This window comes from Lissotriton helveticus, chromosome 2_1 (assembly GCF_964261635.1).
Source record: "Lissotriton helveticus chromosome 2_1, aLisHel1.1, whole genome shotgun sequence".
NCBI classification, from domain to species: domain Eukaryota; kingdom Metazoa; phylum Chordata; class Amphibia; order Caudata; family Salamandridae; genus Lissotriton; species Lissotriton helveticus.
In genome coordinates, this window is record NC_136059.1 from 1,365,069,136 (window position 1) to 1,365,088,079 (window position 18,944).

At 44.0% G+C, this 18,944-nt stretch overlaps 2 protein-coding genes across 3 annotated transcripts in view; one reads left to right on the top strand and one right to left on the bottom strand.

The window, feature by feature from the left end:
• Positions 1 to 5,136, bottom strand: part of MRPS18C (mitochondrial ribosomal protein S18C) — a 62,218-nt gene extending 57,082 nt beyond the window's left edge. The window contains exon 1 of the mRNA XM_078676300.1: positions 4,917 to 5,136. Within this exon, the coding sequence (XP_078532426.1) occupies positions 4,917 to 5,001 (85 nt within the window). The 5' untranslated portion in view covers positions 5,002 to 5,136. The remainder of the gene's footprint in view (positions 1 to 4,916) is intronic.
• Positions 5,137 to 5,740: 604 nt separating this feature from the next.
• Positions 5,741 to 18,944, top strand: part of HELQ (helicase, POLQ like) — a 494,226-nt gene continuing 481,022 nt past the window's right edge. The window contains exons 1-3 of one of the 2 annotated variants that reach the window (XM_078676302.1): positions 5,760 to 6,903; positions 16,765 to 16,846; positions 17,469 to 18,219. Coding sequence is in view for 1 of the 2 variants with exons in the window: in XM_078676301.1 (XP_078532427.1) it covers positions 6,763 to 6,903; positions 17,469 to 18,219 (892 nt within the window). In the remaining variant the exon portion in view is untranslated. Of the gene's footprint in view, positions 6,904 to 16,764; positions 16,847 to 17,468; positions 18,220 to 18,944 lie in introns of both variants that reach the window. The other variant, XM_078676301.1, reaches the window with a different exon arrangement.

The following is an 18,944-nucleotide window of genomic DNA, read 5'->3' on the forward strand; positions in this document are numbered from 1 at the left end:
GGGATGCAGCAATTGGTTTATAAGGCCCTGGTGAGGGCCATAGAGCTTCTAAAGCGCCATTTATCCACATATGCCCAATAACAGGGTTGGCTCCCCAGCTCAGGCAGTCGCCCTACTGCCAGTGGGAAAGGATCCAAGAAACCCCATGCAGCAGATTTTGCGAAGCTGGCCAAAGCAATGGCTTCTGACCATGACTATGGCACTTCCTCTAAGGAAGCCTCCATCACTGAGTTACCTCTGGATGATGCTGATGATACATCCTCTGAGCTAGCGTCAGACCAGGAGGAGACTCCTAGACCCTCCATGAAATTAAGAAAGGAGCGTTATGTTTATGCACTTTCACAGCCTAAGCTACTGACCCTTGAACCAGTGAGATAGTGCATCCTAATTCCACCGCCTGGCTTCCTCCTCCAGAAGTGGCTGAGTATGTCCAATCTCACATTCAACAGGCTTTCGATAAAGATGTGAGGGCGCGTCTCAGATCAGAGTGTCCGCAGCCTGACTTAGCAGATACGGTAGTGGAGACGCCGGAGGTGGAGCCTTCTATTCTCACCGATCTTAAAAAGTATTCCAATGACCCTAATAAGTATATAAGGTATTGACCGGGCATGGAGATCATGCCAAGACAAACGTTTAGATTTGACAGGTCCCCTCACTAAGATTTTAGATTTGGGCTTTCGAGCCAAGGAATCCTCAATGGCTATTTATCCCAATGAATTATTTGGATGGGAGCAAAGAGCGGTCTGTCAGCTGGATAATGCAAATTGCGCTATATCCAGTGAAAGACGTTCAATCCTTCTGAAACTTAATCCAAAACTAGCAGCACTCTCTTCTTCCGAATCGGGTCCTCTAGCTCAAGGCCTTCTCTTCAGTCAACCCTTCTTTAAGGAGCTGACAAACTTTGTAGCTACTTTTAGTGGTTTGGATAAGGCTCAGGGATCTCTTAAACGTGCTTTCCGCCTAGTTTTTGGCAGGGCCGGACGATACAGAGGGCGGTCATTCGGATGTGGTTACAGTCAAGGCGCCCAGCATGGTCAATACCAGCAACACAGAGGAGGTTTCCAAGACTCCAATTACAATGGTACCTCCCCTTCTATTCAACCCGTCGAGCCAAGAACAGATCCGGAAAGGCTGATATGGTTGACATCAGGGCGGTCAGCCAATACCAGTACTCCAGGTGAGACTGATTCCACCTACAGAAGTAATGTTGGGGGGCAGGATACAGTTTTTTCTGCTCAATTGGCACAAGATCTTGCAGGATGCATTGATTTTTGAGACAGTACAGGTGTACAAGATAGAGTTTTACAATTCCCCCAAGCAGGTTGTTCCTCCACATCAGATGTATTTTTCCTAACAAGAACCGGTCTTCATCTCCGAAGAGATAGCTTCTCTACTAAAGAAAGAGGCCATAGTGGCCGCGGATCGTCATCCCTGAGGCTACATCAGCAGCATCTTCCTAGTGGAGAAGAAGGGGGGGTGGATCCAGGCTAGTTTTAAATCTAAAGGATTTCAATGGAGGGGTAGTATATCGGCATTTAAAGATGGAGGGTATCCATCTTCTACGCGATCTTCTTCAGGAAGGGGACTGGATGGTCCGTCTGGACCAGAAGGATGCTTATCTGTCTGTTCCCATTTATGAACCTCATCGTCGTTTTCTCTAGTTCCACTGGCAAGGAGTGTGGTATGAATACAGAGTCCTTCCCTTCGGCCTCTCGTCAGCACCTTGCCTCTTCACGAAACTTCAGCGGCCAGTGGTAAAATCATTAAGAGCATGGGGAGTTCGTCTGATGGACAACATCCTCATTATGGCTTATTGTCTTCAACTGGTGGAGACCACCCATCTAGAATGAACGATCATTCTGTTGCAGTGTCTCGGTTTTCTTGTAAATCCACAGAAATCGGCCTTCGTTTCCAACTCAATCAATTGAATTTCTGGGTTTTCTGATCGACTCACAGAATTGTCAACTCCTCTTGCCAGCCCAGAAAATCAGGTCAATCAAGAGAGAGTGGAGGTTGATTTTACGCAAGCAGAGTGTGTCATTGAGATCTGTAGCCCGGATCGTAGGGCTGTTAGCTTCCTCAAATCAAGCGATCTTCCCGGGTCCCCTTCACTACCGGGCACTTCAAAGACTAAAGATTCGACATCTCCAGAAAGGCTGGTCACTCAGATCAGATTCCTCTATCCGGGGAGGCGAGGTTGGAGATATTGTGGTGGTTGGACCACATGGAGGCCTGGAACGGTCGAGCCCTCTTCGGGTGTCCACTGGCGGCCGCTGGTCACAAGAGGAACTTGCGTTGCATATCAATTGCCTAGAACTTCTGGCGGGATCCTTTGCGATCCGCTGTCTTTCCACCCGAAAGACGAATTGTTGCATACTGCTTCACATGGACAATGTTTCAGCAGTTTGCTGTGTGAACAAGTTAGGGGGGACAAAATCCAGGATTCTAGCAGAGATTTATGTGGACTTTTGGCACTTTTGTTTTCAGAACAAAATCTCTGTGATTGCGGAGTACTTCCGGGCTGCAACAACGAGATTACCGATTGGTACTTCCGACACCTATGGGATTTCAGCGACTGGAGACTCCATCCACGGATTTTCCAGTTGCTGAACCGGCTTTGGGTACCCTGCCAGATAGACCTATTCGCTTCACGTCTCAACAGGCAACTCCCAGCATTTTACAGCTGGCGTCCGGATCCAGATGCTCTGGCCACGGACGCGTTTCTACAGGACTGGCTGACGTCTCTATGTTATGCCTTCCCGCGGTTTGTGATGATTCCCAGGGTTCTGGCACAAACCAAACGTTATCACTCAGAGTTGATTCTGATCACTCCACTATGGAGAGCGCAAGCATGGTTCCCAGTACTTCTGGAGACGCTTTGTGCAGTGCGGATCCTCCTTCCACAGAGGTGGAACCTGTTGCTGGATCCTCTGAAGGCTCTGCATCCTTTGATAGAATCAGGGCAACTCCTTCTGGTAGCATGGCAGGTTTCAGGGACAGATGGCAGATCCTGGCCTTGCACGAGATGCTGACAGATTTATCAGCGAAGTTTGGCCATCCAACACACACAAGCGATATTCCTCGGTTCGGAAACGATGGTGTAGTTGGTGCTCTCAACGGGAGGTGGATCCTGCAACAGTACATGTCTCCTTCATTGTACATTTTCTAGCTTCCATTGCAGCTTTAGGCCTAGCCTATAATAATTTCCGGTCTGCCATCTCAGCAGGTCACGTGTCAGTGGATGGCAAACTGGCAGGAGAGCATCCTTTGATTTGTAAACTACTCAAGGGTATCCGGATGGTCAAACCCCCTTGTCCCAAATATTCAGGGTTGTGGGATGTGTCCTCCGTTTTGAGATTCTTAGAGACTTGGACTTCCAATAAGTATTTGTCAAGAAAACAGCTTTCTGCTAAATTGACTATGTTACTCTGCCTAGTGTCATTCAAAAGGGTCTCAGATGTCCGTGCTTTAGTTCTCTCAGGACGGAGGTTTTCCCCAGAGGGTGTAAATTTTATAATTACAAAACGTACCAAGTGTAATACCTCTTCAATAGCTTACCCAGCATTTCCTAATAATCCTAAACTGTGTGTAGTACAGTGTGTAAAAGATTATGAGGCGAGTACCGCTGAATTTCGGCCGGACATGAGGAGCCAATTGTTAATTGCTCTACAAAAACCCTTTTGCCCAGTGACTCCAGCTACCTTGTCTAGATGGGTGCGTTGGCTCATGGGCGAAGCGGGTATCGATGTTTCAAAATTTGGAGCACATTCAGCTCATGGAGCTATGGCATCTAAGGCTTTCTCTGTGGGGGTCAGCTTAGCAGATATTATGAACGCAGCTGATTGGTCATCTGACACAATGTTTAAATCTTTTTACTATAAGCCTATTGTGGATGTGGCATCAGTAGTGGTGGCTAAGCTTTAAACAAGCATAATCAGAGCCTCCGGTCTGGACATAGAATTCAAAATTTGTATTGCATATTGTAAATTGCATTGTATGGTTTTGAGAATCTTCAAACATATGTTCCTATGTTTTTCCCCTTCCCTTTCTGATGTATTGCTGAGATATTGGTAGACTAATGATGTTACGGCCCTATACCTTTTCATTTCAGGTGCTGATCTCAAGTAGAGCACGATGATCCACGTTCTTGGAAGGTCTTTGCCTTTTTCTCGGAAATAAGGCGACATGTTGGTTCAGGATCCAATACTGAAATAAGGAGTCACGGTGGGCTGCACGTCTGCCAGAAGAGGTTCTTCTACGTTCAAGATGGTTCTTCAAGATCAAGTTGTTATTCATAGACTTAATGGTTTGATGGTTTGTCAAAGAAGAGGAAGTTGTAATCTGGTCTGGAGTTTATATAGAGGTTATTCTCTATGGTTGGTTATGTGACATAAAGTGTGTTCATGGGTATTGAAGAATTTTTAGTTTATGTATTTTTATTGGCTGCTGAGAAATGTATCAGTACAGAAATGAGAAGCATAATATTCGCCTCCGTGTCCTTAATAGAATTGAAAATTCTTGTCACATATGGGCGCAAATTTTGAATTCCCCTGAATTGTTTTTCAAAATCTCCCACTTTCCTGGTCTGAAATGTTGGCATGTATGACAACTGAGATTGCCTGAACCCAAGTTATTAAAGTCAGACCTTACAAGGAATGACAAACCATGAAAACTAATACCAGAAGTGGACTGATTAAAATCCCCCGCTTTATCTCTACTACTTATTGCACTTCCCACTTTCTTTTTACTACTATTACACTTTTGAATAATTCAGAACAAGAGGAGAACAAAATCAAATAAATTCTATAACCAGACCTAAAAAAAGAAATAAATACATTGCACGGACTCCGCACTCACCGTTGATCTGCATACCTTTACATCAACAAAGCCCTAGACCTCTCTAACACATGCCATACCTGCGTTGATAGAGGAAGCTGCTGTCCTGCTCAGACAGAAACCAACCCCGCTTCTCAGTCCGGTCACCAAAGCCATCATCAGCATCCTAGTGTGCCCTCCGCAGCACAGGAAACAGACAGAACAGATGTCCTTCCCAATTAATCGAAGACACACGGACGTCCTCCAAAGAGGAAGGCAGAACAGAATAACGAAACCAGCCCACGGTTCCTTTAGGACGCCTCACAGTCTAGGAGGAGCCGTGTCCTCTGCAGCGGCCATATTAAGGACGGTCAAAAATCGGCATTCTGTAGTCCGTGGTTGTGCATTAATAAAACTGTAAATGCTTTGTTCTAAAGTTACATCCTAACATGGCGCCACCATGGGTTCTCTCTGTGCTCTCCCTGTGCTTGCTGGTTTTACCAGCTGGTACAGGCTGTCAATTGCAAAGTATATGTACATAGGATAGCAGAACAACGGCAGACATGTTAGAGTCAGGCAATCCTTTGCATTAATTTCTTCTTGAAGCTCATAGTCAGCACCTATTGTAGCTTCCGTTCGCGACTTCTGGGCTTCACTTTTAGGCATGCAATCGATATGTTTTGTTGCATACTCCTATGAACTGCAACCATTAGATACGAATTATTCTCGTGCTGACTGCCTCATACAAAGCATTTCAAGTAGAGTATTTCAGTGAAGTCTAAATCTGCTCTAAATTTGCCCACGAAATTTGATTTGTATTACTGAATTGCCTGTATGGAAAAAAAATCCACATAATCCATAAAGGGCGCCATTATTCCACTCAGTTTACTAAGAGCCTCCCATGAAGTCCGTCTTTTGTTTCCTCACTCTTGTCTGCGCTGGTTAATATCTTATTTGAATGTGCAGCTGTGTGTTTGTTCTGGAGTTTCGCTTCGCCGGATGCAGACTTTGGTAGTGGATGTCCCTTAGTAGCCCCCGTCAGAACATGCTTTTCTTTTCTTTGAAAACTGACCCTAAGGCGTAGATGGTTCTTTGGGAGTGTGTGGTTTATAGGGAGTGGTGGAAGTTGGCAAAGTGTGCCAAACACCGACATTAATGCTCGTTTTGTCCAACTGCCAGATTGGGATAACTAGATAGTAGACGCCTCACTCAAAGAACTATTTTAACACTGATACCTGCTTTCGCCACCAGGTAATCAACTCAGAAGAATAACTGCTTTAGAAAAATGTAAAGCAAATTTAAAGTAGTTAAACCTTCTTAAAAGCGCCCTAAAACACGCATTCACATTGGAGGAAGCAGTTCAAAACCTTTTAAAGAGGAACATATCTCTTCAGAGGTGTTACTTCAAATTTTGAAGCATTTCTAACTTTCCAGCAAATAAAGAGCAGCCATCTCGCTTAAGAAACAGACCCAGCCGAATGAGAAGAATCCTACTAATCCACCAGCAGCTTCAAACTTTTTTGCAAAAATCACCTTGAAAGAGCATCACCACTCTCCAAAGAAGAACCTCGGGGCTTGGGTAATGTGCTGTGGACTCTAGTGCTGACCCATGTCGCTTGAGCATTTGGTAGGACTGCAGTTGGTGCTGGTCATGCTCCTCTGTTGTAGGTACCCTATTCAGCGATCCTGGTGTCCTAGGGCTTATGGAATGGAGCTTACCTTTCCCAAGCACCTGCGCGTGGAAATTATTCACTGACATGTCCCAGATTGTAGTTTCAGAGGGGCAGATCACCTTTACCTTGCACCCTGCTATCACAAATTGCCCAGAAGACAAACAGCTTTGTCCTAGAAGCTAACGCTGCTAATTAGAAAGAACAGTGCTCACCTCTGCTGGGACAGCCCGTACCCCCCCCCCCCCCCCCTTCTATCTGTACCCGTGTTTAGTCCATGGATGTCGGTGGTCTCCCAAGAGTGCAGCGTCGGGTGACTTCAGTGCGCAAAAGGAGTCTCCCACCGGGACATAGTTACCTTACTCCTGACAGCAAGAAGAGAAGTCCGCGTGCAGAAGATGATGAATCCCCGGGACAGGTAAACGGGAAAGGGGATAGTGTATAAAGGATGGCAAGAGCAGCAGAAATGGCTACATGTGCACTGCGAGATTAATTTTAGTGCTCTCATCGTATTCTGTCATTTCCTGTTCATTACGCCATCCGACTTTGTTGCTTCGTTTGTTCCATTTTTGACAAACTTAATTCATATTTATTTTAGCTCTTCCTGATTTCGTCATCCTTACCTTCTTCGCCATCCTTACGTTCTTCGCCTCCAACTGTATTCTAATGTGTTTCGTATATCTCCAAATCACAGTTTCTATTCTACCTTTCTAGTGCTAATTATATTGTCTCTCGCTTCTCCTTCTTTATTCACTGGTCCTTATAATTCCGCATTGTACCTTCATTTAATATTTCCCTTTTGTCTGGCATCCCCCAACTTTTTTTTTGCATTATGTTTTCAAGAAATAATCCCTTTTCACATCTTCCTCTTTATACTATCTCCATTCTTGCCGAAAGCTACTAGAAATCTCTGTATATAATGAACATTGGTCTTCCCTAGAATTTAATGCAGCCCTCAACATAGACCACGATAGAAACTTTTTTGACACTTGAAAACAGCTTTATACTATTCATTGGTATTCATGTTATCACTGCCCTAACAGTGAAAGCCTGTAGCTCCTCAGCAGGCCATGTGGTCTTGTTTGTACAAGGCACATAAGCCACTGAACTGTTTCCACGATCCAAATTGTAATGTGCAAGACACATAAGGATCTCTGCAACAGCCGTGGAAACCTCCTGAGCTGTCTAATTAGAACTTACCTGCAGGTTGCATGTAATAGTGTCCAGAAAGCACATTATCATTGCCACACAACTGCTATATATTAAGTTTCATGTAACAGAAAACAAGTATGTCTGTGTGTACATGTGTACTACATACTGTGTGCGCTAAGGGGTCCTGTAAAGGGGCATGTTACTTGAGTGTGGGTAGGATTTGAAGTCAAGAATTTGCCTGCAGGAGAGATGGTATGGTATGAATGCTGGCTGCCCAGTGAATTAAGGTGCCATGAAAACCAAGGGGCAATGGAGCCAAAGGCAGGCTGATAGGGAGTCTCGTGGATTGGAACGGTAAGGAGGGTGGAATGTGACGTTGTTAGTGGAGGGTGTCTGAAGAAAGCTGACTACCACAGAAGAAGGATCATCAGTGACCTTCGGCTCAAAGCAAAGAAGTGTGGCCTAGCCAGTTGCCTTGATGAAATCAGAGGGTTCACTGAGCGAGCCTGTGTGCTGGTTTATTTATTTACAGGCATCTGTAATTGTCTGTAACAGCTGGAAGGAGAGGCCTGAAGCCCTCTACATCGTATTTTTATATATATATATATATATATATATATATATATATATATATATATATATCCCACTTAGGGCTACATTGAATGCTGCGGCCATAATGACCACGTGCACAAAAAGAAATGCGCACATTTCCCCAGTCTTAAAATCTCTAAATTGGCTGCCTTTTGAAACAAGAATACAGCTAAAGATCGCCTGCCTGTCCCACAAAGCTCTACATTTTCAAACCCCCAAGTATCTTGTCCAAAAGCTAGAATTATGTGGAGGTGGAAGACCCTCAAGAAGCGCTAAAGTCTTCCTCCTGAAACCACAGATATTTTGCAAAAAGAGAACTTGTCAAAGAGCTTTCTCTGGCTCTGCCCTGAGGATCTGGAACTCTCTCCCTCCTGAAGTTCGCAGACTCGCCTCCACGGCTGCTTTATAACTGGAAGTAAAAAGATTCCTTATGAGCAAGTTCTTACTTTAACTGGTTTGGATATTCTGCTATACGATACTGAACATGTCTTGTACTGATTTATTATATATTTTTTCTTTTATTTAATCTTTTCTTCCCCTCCCAGATTTTTAGCAGCTGTGTTGCTTTTATGCACCCCTGTAACTGTCTTGTGTTGCTTTTATGCACCCCTGTAACTGTCTTGTTGATTTGTATTTGCCGCCTTTACATCCCTGATCAGCTATAACTTGGCACCCTTTGTAACTGTCTCGTTGATTTGTATTTGACGCCTGTAAATCCCTGATCATCTTTATTATGAAGCGCTCTGATATCCCTTGGGATCTTGTTCGCGCTATATAATTAAAAAAATAAACAGTAGATCTTTACTCTGTTTAGGGTAAACACACTGTAAAGGACAGAATGGCGCTGAAGCAGTCCCTGCCTTCCACACAAGCTTGCTAATACTTTTGAGGTCAAGAGCCCCTGTCTTCCTCCCCCAAGGCAGGCTACGACCTTCATGGTTTGGATTCCGATGCTTCTGCTGTACTTGTTTTCTCCATTAGGTGACCTTGTACAGATCCTGTATGTTATACTTGTACTTTGTGTGTTAGAAAAGCTGTACCCTTCTGCCTATGCTGTATGTGTACATTGTTAAATGCACTTTACATTTAGTGTTTGGACTCTGGGTTGAGGAAAATGTTGTGCCATCTTTTAATTTACTTTTTTAATTTTCTTTGCTTGCTCTCAAACCCTTGAATTTACCTCTACCTCCCTACCAGTCGCCTGTGCCCCTTTACTAGTTTGATATGTGTTCTCCCTAAATACGCTTTTTTATCTTACAGTTCTCGTTCAAGAGTTTACGTTGCTTTGTTGCATTTTATAATTATTATATTTTGGTGCCCTTTTCGTTAATCCTGCTCATCCCTTTGGCGGATGTGTAGTATATCTAACAAACTTTGGTCACTAGGTGTTGATGTATTAGAAATTACTTTAAAGCAAGCTATTTAGAATACAACGAAAGTGGCATATTAAAAGGGGTTCTATTAACTTTTTAAATAAATACAATTAACTTCCGATTTACATACGCTGACAGCAAGCTCTACTGCGTAGGGTGTGTGGTTGGAAGGGTAGTGTTTTAGTAATGAGCCTGTGTAGGACGTGTTTTCATGTTGTGCAGATGAGCACTGGGGTGTGGTTATCATATTATGGAACACAGCTCATGGCAGTGAGTTGCGCGTAGGTATGTGAAAGATACACACTCATTATAGTTGTAGTGAGGACTAAAACATAGAGACAACTGCATAGCACCAGCATAGCTCAGGAGCCCAGTGATTGTATTGTACTTGCATTCATATAGTGCTTGCTACCCGAGGCGTCAACACGCTTTTTCAGCAAGTAGCACGCTACTCCGGAAGCTATAAAGGATTAGTGGTGAATATGTATAGTGAAATATGGAAGTTATTTGAGAGCTGGATATGTTAGTCAGTTTTTTGGAGTGAGAAGGATAGTGGTGAAATCCCAGAGGGAAAAGGTTTGAATTTATATAGCGCTTGCTATCCCTGATGAGGCGCTGAAGCGCTTTACGGCGAGTAGCACGTTACTCCAGAACCAGAAAAGGATTAGTGATGAATTAGTCTAGGGAAATATGCCATTTGCCCACTCAAAATTATCAGTGCTGTCCACGTTGCTATTCTTCTATCCACCCTTTTGTATTGCTTCCCCTCCCCATCCTAATCAATTTCTATCTTAAAAAATATATATTTCCCCTCCTCCTCAAACTCCCCCCGCACTCCCCTGCTCCTACTGCTCACTGGGGCCTATCATCCCCTACCCCACTGCCTGATCCACAGTTGCACCCTCTCCCCGTCGTAACTATTTTTTTACATTTTTTATTCTTTTTTTTTGGGTGATTCCAGAAGCTGCAATTTGCTGCTGTACTGCTTCTTTCCCCCCAAAAAGTCCTATGGCATCTGAGGCGCAACTAGAGCCACATTTCGGGGGGGGGGGCTAAGAAACATTTTCGGGGGGGCTGAAACTTTAAGCAGTAGGTAGAGTGGCGCTGCAGGGGTTCTTAGAAGGGGTGAAAAATCAACAAAGCCTCTTTAACATGCACATGGTCTTTTAAAGACCTGTGAAGTGCTCGGGTGCAGCTATGTATGTGCTCGGGAGCTGTCTGAGCCCGGGCTGCCACACACGACGGGGGGGGGTGGGGGGGGGGGGGGGTGAAGCCCTTTGATTCCAATGGGTGTTGCGCGCCTTTATTGCATACTATGCAAACTTTGTTTCGTTCTCTGCTACAAGCATCCCTGATCTTGACTGGTAAATAAAAACAAAATGCAAAATGTCTGTCACATCATGATGCATGCATGCATATGCATGGTTATTCGTGTGTGCGTATGTGTTATGTAGTGTTGCCATCTCACTGGAGTGAAGACAAATGCACGTGTATGCATACTCACATTTATTTGCCAGCTCTGCACATCGGCAAAAAGCATGTTTTTTTCTTTTTTGCTAATGCTCCACGGTAATGATGCTGTATGCGTGTACACCATAAAAAGGGGATAATTTCAGGAGACCCAGTAATCCATATGGCAGCATGGCCAGGCAGAGATGATGTTGAATGAGTAAGATTTTAGTAAGATTTAGCTTTATTTGCACAATTAATAACAAGCATTGGCAAAGCCAATAGGTCTCAACTGTGCAAGAGCTATTGTTTATTTGTTTATTTATTTGCAGGGTTTTATATAGTGCTGGCTATGCCAATATGTTTTAGCCATGTAGTTCACCAGCTTGGATGTTGTTCAGCATGGCTAAAAGTTAGTGTCCGAGAGCAGGGTGTCCGAGAGCAGGGTGTCCGAGAGCAGGGTGTCCGAGAGCAGAGTGTCCGAGAGCAGAGTGTCCTGTTATGGAGTGGCATAGAGAGTGGTTGAGTGGCGTAGAGTTGAGTAGCATGGAGTGGAGTAGAGTGGATTGGCATAAAGTGTTGTGGAGGATCATGGAAGGAGTAGAGATGGAGAGTGGAGTGGTATAGAATGCATGGGGTGGTGTAGAGCAGAGTGAAGTACAGTAGAGTGTTGAGTGGAGTATGTTTTTGTAGAGTGGTATAGATTGTCATATAGTTGAGTGGTATAGATTGTCATATAGTTGAGTGGCATAGAGTGACGTAGTGTAATAGAGTGGAGTGGCGTAGAGTTAAGTAACGTAGAGTTAAGTATTGTCGTAGAATATGGTGGAGTAAAGTGGCATAAAGGGAGTTGCGTAGAACATTGTGGAGTGTCATGGAGTAGTGTAGAGTGGAGTGTTGTAGAATGGGCTTAAGTGAAGTGGCGTAAAGTACAGTGATGCAGAGTAGATTGGGATAGAGTGCTGTGATGTAGAGTGCATTGTTTGTTTAGTAAAGTGGTGTAGAGGTGTTTGGCATAGAGTAGATTGTTTCAGAGTAGAGTGAAGTGGTATAGGTTAAGTTAAGTAGTGTAGGATAGAGTGCAGACATGTAGAGTGGCTTAGAGTGCAGTGGCAAGGAGAACAGTGGTGCATAGTAGGTTGAAACAAGGAGAAGGAGGAACGGACTGTTTTTTATCCAGGTCCAGCATACACGTCCGTGACTAAAGCTACACAATATTGGTATGCAGTTCCTAACATAAAATGCAGGGTTTTCTGTGTTTTTATGCAGGGGGTCCATAACTGGATGGAGTCAAAGAAGTGGGGAGAAGAGACTTCTCCTTTCGGAAAAAGACCGTCACACACCCACCCAGCTGGGTGTCTTGCTTCATCATCGTGTCTGCTCCTTATCGGGTCTGCGGTGCAATACCCGATAGGCACCCGTCATGGGGCCTTCTTGGTGGAGATCTTTTTTTCCTTTTTGCCGGTGGGTGAGGTGCGTGTCAGGGCCCGAAATCAGTGTAGGTGAAAGAGGAGTGTAAGGGAGTGGGTTAAAATAGGGGAGGTGATCCACTCAAAACAATTTTTGATGAACGTGGCCCCTACACTAATTAAAAGTAGAGCAAGATGCGTAGCTACACTCTAGGATTTGGAGTCTATGCGCTTGTGGAAAAAAGGGGGGGTCAACATGTTTCTTACCCATTAACTTATTAGTTGGCAATTTACCAGGACCAATAATAGATCTACCTACGCTTTTTGATAGTTGTCAATGTGGAGATGAAGTGTGTGAGTGACCACCATTACAGCACCCTAAAAAGTGGTACCTTGTAGATCATAAAAACACAACCCCATTAGGGTCACAATAGTTCGGCATCAGTACCGGCTCATGTAGACACTCATATGTAGTGTCGGTTCTGCTCAGGTCGGGACGCATTGATCCTACAGAGTAGTGCAGAGTAGGTTACTGTGGATTGATGCAGAATGTAGTGGCGTATATTGTTGAGTAGAGTGCAGTGGCGTAGAGTTGTGTGATGCAGTGACAGTGCAGTGGCATAGTGAGGTAGTGCAGAGTAGCATAGAGGTCAATGTCAAAGAGTGCAGTCTTGCAGAGGAGAGTGTCTAGAGTGACGTAACGTGCAGTGGTATAGAGTGCTGTAGAGAGCAGTGGCAAAAAGTGCAGTTGTGCAGAGTAGAATAGAGTGGTGCAAATGGGGACTTCAACTTAGTACTCCACATGCAGTTAGAGGAAGGAGAACCAACTGCAGGAAAACTAGAAGATTTTTTTAGATCACCCTGGGCCGGTGGATGTCTGAAGAACCCTACACAGGCAAGAGAGATGTTATTCATTGTATTAAAACAAGCACATCATGTAGTTTAGACTTGACTAGGTGAGACCTGTTGGACCTGGGGTTACCAGTCCACATAGGGTAGCATAGCACAGAGTGACAAGACTTATCCCCACAGCAATTGTGTTGTACCTGCGTCACACTCTCACAGTAAGCCAGCGCCCATCCACTAAAAATGACACTACACCAAATTAGGAAATACGGTTCGCTTTATAAAAGACTCTAGATAGACTTTCACTGACAGACAGGGGGTGTTCAAATATAACAAGCACTTTCACCTTGGATTCTTAGTTTCAATATGACTTCATCATGACATTTGATTTCAGCACCTTAGTATCTTTTGGCAAGAATTCAATACTCCTTTCAATTGCTCTAATATTAGATCAGGGCTTTGATAATTCGAATTTACAAGTTAGCAAGAATAAACAACCACCTCAATTCACAAAAGCTAGGGGGCACAATCATAACACTGGGGTACATTTGTTACCTGCCTTTTAGTAAAATCAGAGATTACACTAACAGTTATTGGATCGGTCCCCCCCCCCCCCCAGCAGATAAGAATAAGCAATAAATTCCAGCAAGATCCAATATTGGAATAGTTCACCTGCAAAGTTCTGGTAACAGATTTACTCTAGTAAGGTTCCAGTCATGGTACTACAAGTAGCGGCTTATTTAGTTCAGGGAATCCGTCCTTCCAATTTAGGCTCCCCTGGTCTATCGATTAGTTTCCTTCAGGCATCCAGAGAGTATTTCCCTCGCTAATCTCGATGACGTTGCCTCTGTTTTAGTTTCCTTTCCCCAGCTCCCGGATCCCGGCTTACTTGTTATTTTTCAATGGAATTTCAGTCATTCTGGGCAGCCGGCAGGCTACGTGTGAAGCGCACTCTTCCCCCTTCCCAGCAGAGGCCAAACACCTACTGGGCCTGCGCTGGGAGGAAGACGCTTCTGATGTCAGTGGAGGCAAGACTCAGATGAGGCCTACTGCGAGTCAATGAGCCTGCGCAAGGGAAGTGCATCTGGGACTCGGCGCCACCTCTTTCAGAGAAGCTGACTGGAACTCCTCCGGGCCTGCGCAAAGGGGGAAACACGATCTGTCAGCGCCGCCCCCTCAGCGGCACCTCCACAGGCGCGGCAGCTGAACCGCTCTCAACTTCCCCTTCGGCTCCCCACCTCCGGACGGAGACTCCTCGCTCTCTGCAAACTGACTCTTCTTGCGGGGCCCAGGTCCGATGCTGCCGGACACGCTACCCCCTCCCCACGCTATCGCAGAACCTTTACAATTCTGTCGGAAAGGAGGAACTCCACAGCTCGTCTCCCTACACCACCGGTAAGTTGGACAGGGTTTCCGGCTATCACCCCTCCAGGGATACTACCGCTGGGGCGGACACTGGGAGAAAGGGGGGGGGTTCGTTTCCTAACTGGCCCTCAGGACAGTAAGCACTCCTGCAGAGCGGCAGTGCAGCTCAGGTCAAGTAATTTGGGCCTCACAGTTACTCTGGCGGAGATTGAGGAGGTTAATATCTCCCTCCTAGATATCGTTGATCATCAGGACAAAATTCCTCAAGTTGGTAGCTTGGCAGGGTTAGGTCTTGAGGAAAGGGGCAAGGATAGCCACAGGGAAGCAACCCCAAAGAGAAGTCAATCCCACTAGCGCTCTAACCCCCTGAGCCAGAGCCTATACTCCAGTCAGCTCTCAGGTCACACAAAATGGCCGTCCAGGTACGGCCTTATATACCCCTGGACCCCAGTCACTAGAAGTGGCTAGAAGGTTCTGGATTCCTCACATTAGTCTATAGGCCAGTCCCTGAGGTAAAATTTTCTGACAGTTGGCAGCCACCATTTTGTAAGGTTTCATCTCCCTTCCACCTCCATGTTAAGAGAACACCTGTGCCCCTTTCTGGTGTTAAAGAAAAATTAGGCACCCAGAGGTCTAGGGACATCACCAGAAAAATAAAATGTATGGTGGACAAAAAGGGAAATTAGAATGTAGGAGGCAGGAAGGGGACCAAAAAAAAAAAAAAAGATAGGAGAGACCACCCAAATGCTGACAGGTCTAACAAGACCTAAAAACAGACCTAAAAACATTATAATGATACCAACAACAAGCTGCCACCTGTGACCTTCGTAATTAATCAACCAGACCAAAGGGTCAAAATAAATTAATAAAAGTAATCCGATTCACTGACAACATTCCAAGCGACCACACAATTAAAACAATATTACAACACAAGGCAGTAAATAGATCTATAAACAGGAATGTATTAAAGCAAAACCATGAACAATGATAATCTGGCCACTGAGCAGCAAAGAGGGAGATTTATATTGGCAATTATGCTTTAAATGATCATCTAAATGCTGATTGGCCATTATGCTTTGGATTTTTGGGATTTGTAGTTTTGTTGTATTCCAGTTATTGTATTTTTTTACATGAATACATACTGATATGGTTTTGTGTAGTATGGCTGCTGACAATACAGAGTTAAGAGGAGATGCATAATCTAAAGCCTCCAGTCCTGACATGCCTTATGCTAAGTGCAAAGAGTCGAATTTTAAAAAGTATTTGCAATGTGGCTCTTAAAAATATATCTGCCTACTATTTAACCCCTGGTTAGAACTGTAGAATCCCAAACAATACCTCACAAATATCAAGGAATGGCTCAAATATTGAATTTCCCTCCACTGCATTAACCTATTGTGCATTGGAAATTGTTGCTTCCACATCTGTAGTTGTGTGAGCAACTGAGTAGCAGGTATTTATCAACATCGGAAGGCCGTGAGTTTTTTGCTCACCAGGATTGAAACTCCTGTCATGAAGGTCACGGTGGCAAGTTCTCAATGATGATCCTCGAATACGTTTTCTCCAAGAAATTAGTTTTTCTAATGTTTATTTCAAGATAAAACGGTAGAGCTGTTCATGCCAAACAAAAGGGTCCATGCACTGTACATACTGCTGGTTCACATCTACAAATAATACTTCAGACTGGGATGTTGAAATAGTGGTTTAGCTGCGGCCGTTGTAGGCTAGGGAGGGCATCAATCTTGCATATCAATTTCTGGACAGCAGGAGGAAGTCAGCACAAAATACAATTTAATTAAAATACAATTGTGTGCTGCAAACATTTTCATTTATTGTGCTGCAAAATGTATTAATTCATGCTGCAACACCATTGGGAAGGTCTACACAGTGGTTGGCTGTATGCTGGACAGCTTGTGAATTTCACAAGTTTTGAATGTTTTGTGCAGTGAATATAAATATAGGTCTGGAAGGATATTTGATGATTCTATCTATACAGTACTCATTACGTATCTTGTTACTCAAGCGTGAGAAACCTTTTAATAATACAAACAGCAAATGTATCAGCCTCCTCTGAGCTTATTTTTAATCCTGTAGGTATTGTAAACATCAAAGCTATTTCAACGTGGAGTAGGGAATGGGAGCCAGGAGTAGTAGTCGCCACCAAGCTCATTGAAAGGTAACATTCCCTCTCTTTACTGGTGCACAGTACTTCTAGTTCTTAGGTTCCTAATTTTAAACTCGCCTTCAGTTAAAAGGCACCGTACAGCTAATTATCATGGTTAATTAACAGCCCTTGAAATATATTTATACCTAGTGCACCCTTGGTCAGTGAATGACTTTTTATGCAGGCTGCCTTAGGCTATATAAAGGCAGTGTGCTTATGTCACCTTATTTAGAGTCCTCCTCGGAAATGTGTCGGTGCCCAGTGAAGGGCGGGCAACACGTTGAAACAACATGTTCACTTTTGTGTAGGCCTTACCTGGGATTCTGTATGTGGTAGTGATGAAACACCCTCGAGTTCATATCAAAATCTCTTGCCTTCGGTTTTCAACTGAGACTGAAATACTTATGTTAATTTTAGGTTACACATTCCTATTGTACAAATGTGACCCTTTTGCGTGATAAAGCCACAAAATATTTGTTTGTGTTTTAGCGATAATATTCAAAGTTTGCATTATTGATGAATGTTGTCGAGTATAAATGCTAGTTATATTTAGCGTTATATTAACTATACAGTAAAAAATTAAATGGTTAAGTCAAAGTAATCCATTTTTCCTGTGATTTCTTTTCTTGTGTAGAACGAAGACACTGGCAGTGACGAGGACCTTTTTGGTGATTATGACAGCTTTGCCAATGATTCTCTGTTGGCCCAGGTGGACGACCTGGAAGACAGATGGATCAAGTCCTCCACTGATCACACTTGCACCCTGGAGTCGAAACTCAATACAAAGCTAGTGTTTGGGGACCCTCCGCAGAGAGCTGGCTGCAGAGACAGCCTTAGTGTGGAAGGACACCAATGTACTTTGAAAAGTGCAAGCAGTGACGTCCAGAAGTGTACCGATGGCTTGGGGGACGACCTCAGAGGAATTGGGGGTGAATTTATAGACGAATTGGAGGGTTCACAGGTTTTTTATTGTGAAGACACCAGTCGTGCTTTTGTTGGAGGTTGTAAAGAAGCGGTGGGTGTTACAGAGGCACATTTGCAGAAGCTGGTAAGTGACGAAAAAGTTGATTTGGAGCCCTGCCTTCCAGGTGTGACATCTGCCACCAGGCCTTGCGATCTTTTAGCAACAAATACAGACGATGACTGCAACAGAAGGAGGAGTTTAAAAGACCACCTGAAAAACACTCTTGCAGGAAATGCTAAAGTGCAAACGCCCAAGGTTTCCAGAGCTAGGCTGCTCAAGGATGCTATATTGTCAGAGGAAATTGACGTTGCAAAGAAGACAATTGAGCATCCGTCCGATGTCGACCTTGGACCCTTTTACGGGTTGCCTCGCAAAGTGCGAGATCTCATTGCCCAGCAGCGAGGAATAGCGAAACTCTATGGTAATTCGAAACTGCATGAGGATTGCTTTTTTGATGATTGATCTATTCCCTATGTTCTAGGTGTTTCTGCGCAGTACAGTTTAATGATAACTTTCATTAATTGCCAGATGTGCCTTGCCTCAAAAGCAGATCCATGCCAATAAAAGAAACTCAAATGTGCTTGCCTCAAATGGAATACATTTGCGATTTTTTTTGTTTCGTTTTGCAATCTCTAAACATTGATCTTCCCATGTTTCATGAGGCAGAATCTTTTCATGTTTCTTAGTGCAAACACCATCCTTTTTTGGGCAAGCAAATCAGATTGGTAATAATGGGTTAATAAAAAGTCGCGACTCTGAACCGTTTCATTTGTAAGAGTTAAATCAGTTCAATACTTAGGTGATGCATTGTGTATAGAGAAACACACAGTAGCTTTGCATTGCAGCTTTTTGTTCTTAACTAGATTTTCTTTTAAAGTCTACACATGGGGTATACATTTGATTTAAGTTTGGTTAGACATTTATACTTCGCTATATCGTAAATGAATGCAATATTGGGCTGTTGATGAACTGTTGTTTTGAATAGTTAATCCAGGAATATACTTTTAATCTAGTGGTTCACACTCAGACCCTTCTTGTTTGAAAGGGAATTAAGGCAGTGCACTTCTAAGAGTTAATGGGTAATAGTGAGAAGGAGATGGGTGGTAGCCTGCCCCTTGCATCCCCGTTGGGGGTGGGGGCAACATG